At 33.7% G+C, this 4,641-nt stretch overlaps 1 protein-coding gene across 1 annotated transcript in view; it reads right to left on the bottom strand.

Moving 5' to 3' along the window:
• LOC106884413 (WD repeat-containing protein 19) overlaps positions 1-4,641 on the bottom strand; it is a 123,731-nt gene that overhangs the window by 98,494 nt on the left and 20,596 nt on the right. The window contains exon 10 of the mRNA XM_014935776.2: positions 3,299-3,539. Within this exon, the coding sequence (XP_014791262.1) occupies positions 3,299-3,539 (241 nt within the window). The remainder of the gene's footprint in view (positions 1-3,298; positions 3,540-4,641) is intronic.

Here is a 4,641-nt window from a genome sequence, read left to right as displayed (position 1 = left end):
CAAGGTTTTGGTTGGCCCAAGGCTATAGTAGAAGACACTTGCCCAAGGTGCCACGCAGTGGGACTGGACCCAGAACCATGTGGTTGGTAAGCAAGCTACTTACCACACAGCCACTCCTGCACCTCTATTGAAAAGTTTATTTTGAAGAAAAGATGCAATGTATTACATCTGATACAAAATAATTCTAATTTTAAAGTAATTTTTACACATAAGCATACAAAACATAAATCTGCTACACAACCCTTTAATCAATCTTCTAAATATAAAAATATTGCAACTGAACAAGGAAATGATAATGCTAATATAATCAGATCTAATATTACCAACCACATTAGCAGTGTAACTAGCAGAGGATTTAAGAATAAAATTAATAAAAGTCCTTATATATGTATACTATGTGTATGCTTAAATGTATATATATGATGGTAGGTATAAGGGAATAAAAAATTATATGTACATATAGGTGTGAGTGTGTATGAGTGAGTATGTACTGTCCAACTTTTTTTTATCTACTACTAAATTCTTAGCTATTTATCATGATTAACTCGAAGTTTTATTTATCTACAATGGTTTACATGTCAAATTTCTTTATTCCATTGTATGCTGACTACAGTTGTTATTCATCCTTTTTTTCTTTCTATCTTTATCTCACTAATAAAATAATAATAAAATTCCTTTACTTAATTGTTATATATCAAATGTTCTACTTAATTTACACACAGTTCTCATTTAGCTCTGTTTACCAACTGGAGTTGGTAAATATCAATGGATTAAATTAGTAGCTTCTTCTGAAGATCTGGCATTTCAAGGTGATTATGTGACCATCTATGTAATGATTACTGCACAACATGCTGTTAATTTTTCATGAAACTTGTGTAAAGATCATGCAATTTATGATGGTACAATAAAGAGTTTGACTAAATCTGTTTTATTCTGCTCTCATATTATATGAGTGAGAGTAGTTGGTAACAGGAAGGGCATCTGGCTATAGAAAATCTACCTCAATAAATACTGTCTGACTATGCAAGCATGGAAAGTGGATGTTAAATGATTATATACATCATATATATATATCATACTGTTCTATTCTACATACTAACATAAAACAGAATTCGTACTAATCTAAATTGTCCTGCAGGAACTTATGAATTTTCCTATGTTTCATGTTAGTATGTAGAATAGAATAGTATGATTTTTTTCATATGCTCCTAAGTTTATATGATAATAGATAGCTTGGAACATTAATCTATGATATTATGTGGCTTAGAGTTATAATAATAGTTCTGAATGTTAACATATCAACGTTGGGATGGGCATAACATTTTTGCAAGATGGACACTACAGAGGTATCAAACTGCTGGACCAGGTCATGAAAATTACAGAAAGGGTTATATCTCAACTAATTAGTGATATAATTAAATTAAACTAGATGAGATGCAGTTTGGTTTTGTTCTAAGGAGAAGTACTACAGATGCCATCTTCATAGTGAGACAGTTGCAAGAAAAGTATTTGGCCAAAAGTAAGCCATTGTACTTAGCCTTTGTCGACTTGGAGAAAGTTTTCAAGCTAAGAACAGAGGAGTGGCTTGTTAAAGCTTTTCAAGTTATGTACAGTGAAGCTGTCAATAAGGTGAGAGTTGGCCTTGAATACAGTGATGAATTTAACAAATTGGAGTACACCAGGGATCAGTTCTTAGTTCACTCTTATTCATCACAGTTCTCCAGGCTATAACAAATGAATTCAAAACTGAATGCCCATGGGAACTACTATATGTTGATGATCTTGCTCTTATTGCAGAATTTGAAGCAGAATTAGAGAAGTTTTGGGTTTGGAAGCAAAACCTGGAATCAAAGGACCTTAAAGACTAAAGAAACAACAAATCCTTAAGATTGCAGAGCAATATCCTGCATTCATTCAGCCTACTAAATCTAAACTGTAATGATATCAAAGGAAATAAATGAACGAACATATAGACAATAACAACGTATTTGCAGAAGAGCAGAAGGGATACTGAAAAAGCTCATATTGCTGTAAAGATCAACAATTACAGATCAACAAAAACACAGCAATTATAAAATATCTAGTAAAGGACTAAACAAATATTTCATAGAGAACAACGGAAAGCTAATACAAAAAGCTATGAAACACATGCAAATGTTTTCTCTCTTCAATGAAACAAACAAATACAATACTGAAGCTGTGAAGACAGACAGTGTTGGAGAGAAAGAAACATTTGATTTGATAATAAAGAATTCTGAAAGCTTCTGTTTTCGTGATATGTTAAAACAAAAGTAGTCAACAACTTCTGTTTACAAATAATCAATGTCAAATTGTGTCGAATGTATTTCAGTTATTCTTATTATTTCAATGAGATTAAAGTTCAGATTTCAGTGTAATTTATAACTTATTTTTAAGTATGTAATAAAATTAGTAAATAATATTAGGGGAGATAACTAAATTTTGTAAAACAACGTCCAGTACTCTACATATTCTATCATCCACTACTATCCACTTAATGGTAGCAATAATAATGATTACATAGATTTTTAGGATATATAGTCAATTAAAGTGATTATATATGGACCTCAGAAGGATGAAAGTGAAGTCAATTTATGCAAGATTTGAACACAACTTCTAAGAGAATACGATTAAATACTGCAAGATATTTTATTTATCACTCAACTGATTAATAATACGAGGGTGAGTCAAAAAGTAATGCCATTTTGTTTAATTACCAACACAGGAACATGTATCATACATCAAAATGAAGCTGGTCCTCTGTGGATTACATCCCTACTTCTCAACATAGTCACCGTTTCTCTCAATAGTAATGTTCCACCTTCGAATGAGAGCATGTATCCCTGCCTCGTAAAATTCTGTTGACTGTTCTTTGAGTCACTTCTTCACTACAGTTTTCACTTCCTTGTCACTGGACTATCATTGTCACTGGACTATCATTGTCACTGGACTATTATTGTCACTGGACTATCATTTCTTTGGCCCCCATGAAAGAGGGTTTGAGAGGCAAACATTATTCCAGTGAGGAGGAAGTGAAAACTGTAGTGAAGAAGTGGCTCAAAGAACAGTCAACAGAATTTTAGGGACAGGGATACATACTCTCATTCGAAGGTGGAACATTGCTACTGAGAGAAACAGTGACTATGTTGAGAAGTAGATATGTGATCTACAGAGGACCAGCTTCATTTTGATGTATGATACATGTTCCTGTGTTGGTAATTATACCTGTCCTAAACAAAATGGCATTACTTTTTGACTCGCCCTTGTAATAAACACTCACATTATTGATATTATCCTGAACTGTGACTTCAAGCAATGATGTTAAGTTAGCAATTCGGGTTTGGTAAGTGACAGCTAGCATGGGTAATTTAGTCAAAAAAACCTGCAGATGACCATATAAAGATGAAACTGCCATCAATTGACCATCCTCAGTCCACATCATTTTGTCAACAGTATAATCTTCTTCAAGTTGAATTATAGCATAGATTTCCTGAGAGTCATTCATCTCGTGAATGCGAATACTGAAGACGAAAATGAACAGAAAATAAATAAGACAGAGGACAATTATACATTGAAATTTTTAACAGTAGATTCAATCATATTTAGATAAAAGAAGTTATTTCTTGTTGCAAACATTGAATAAGACAGGACACCTTGTTATGCTTGACATTACCAGAACAGTTAAGTTAGTGTTAACAAAGTTAGTATCATATTAAGATAGCTAATACAGAGAATAGTAAAATGCTAATGAGAAATAATTATGTGATGATAATAAAAATAATATTAGTCAATGACTAATATAAAATTATTTCTAGTTAGCTTTCTAATGCTACTTGTATTAAATGTTAACAATAACTTATCAGTTGTGCTATGCCAATAGGGGCCTCAGTTGATTAAGTTTAGCCATGCCTCTCCCCATGTATGTACAGGCCTGAGCAAAACTTTTGTCCAGCACCTTAAATCTTCCTTCCGGCATGTCATACTCTTGCCAGTTATTGACACAAGTTTCATAGGTTGGAAGCTCCTTATCACCAACATTCTGTACAAATATTCCTTATTACTAGATGTGATAATGGCATTATCATCACCATTTAATGCCCATTTTCCATACTGACATGTGTTGGATGGTTCAGCAGGAGCCAGGAAGCCTACATATTCAAACAGGCAACAGGACATTATAGCAAAGTTAAAGTTATATCTGGCAAAGCAGATTTATTCAGGTACTTCCAAGACCCCAGTGTGTGAATAACTGGCTCCAAAACAGAAAAGCCAAAGAAAAGATGATGAAGTACATATGGTATATATTAAGAAGCTATACTGTGTGTTTGTCTTACAAGACAAGAGACTGTAAATAACTAGTACTGAGTGTAGCTTGCAATATCAGGATCTAATGGTGAATGTTCCTCCAAGAATTCCACTCATTACACAAAACAGATTTGTGTTTGTATGTTTGTGTGAGTGTGCATACATGTGTATGTGTGGTGGTGTGTGTCTGCACACACATCTGTGTGCACAGGTGTGTGTGTGCATGCAGGTGTGTTTATGCGTGTGCTTGTATGAGTGTGTATGCGTGTGTGTATGCACGTGTGTGTGCGTGTGTGTGTGTGTGTGTGTGTGTGTGTG

The sequence above is a fragment of the Octopus bimaculoides genome, chromosome 1 (assembly GCF_001194135.2).
Source record: "Octopus bimaculoides isolate UCB-OBI-ISO-001 chromosome 1, ASM119413v2, whole genome shotgun sequence".
NCBI lineage: Eukaryota > Metazoa > Mollusca > Cephalopoda > Octopoda > Octopodidae > Octopus > Octopus bimaculoides.
Note: the sequence above shows the minus strand (reverse complement) of the source record. Positions and strands in the feature narration are given on the sequence as shown.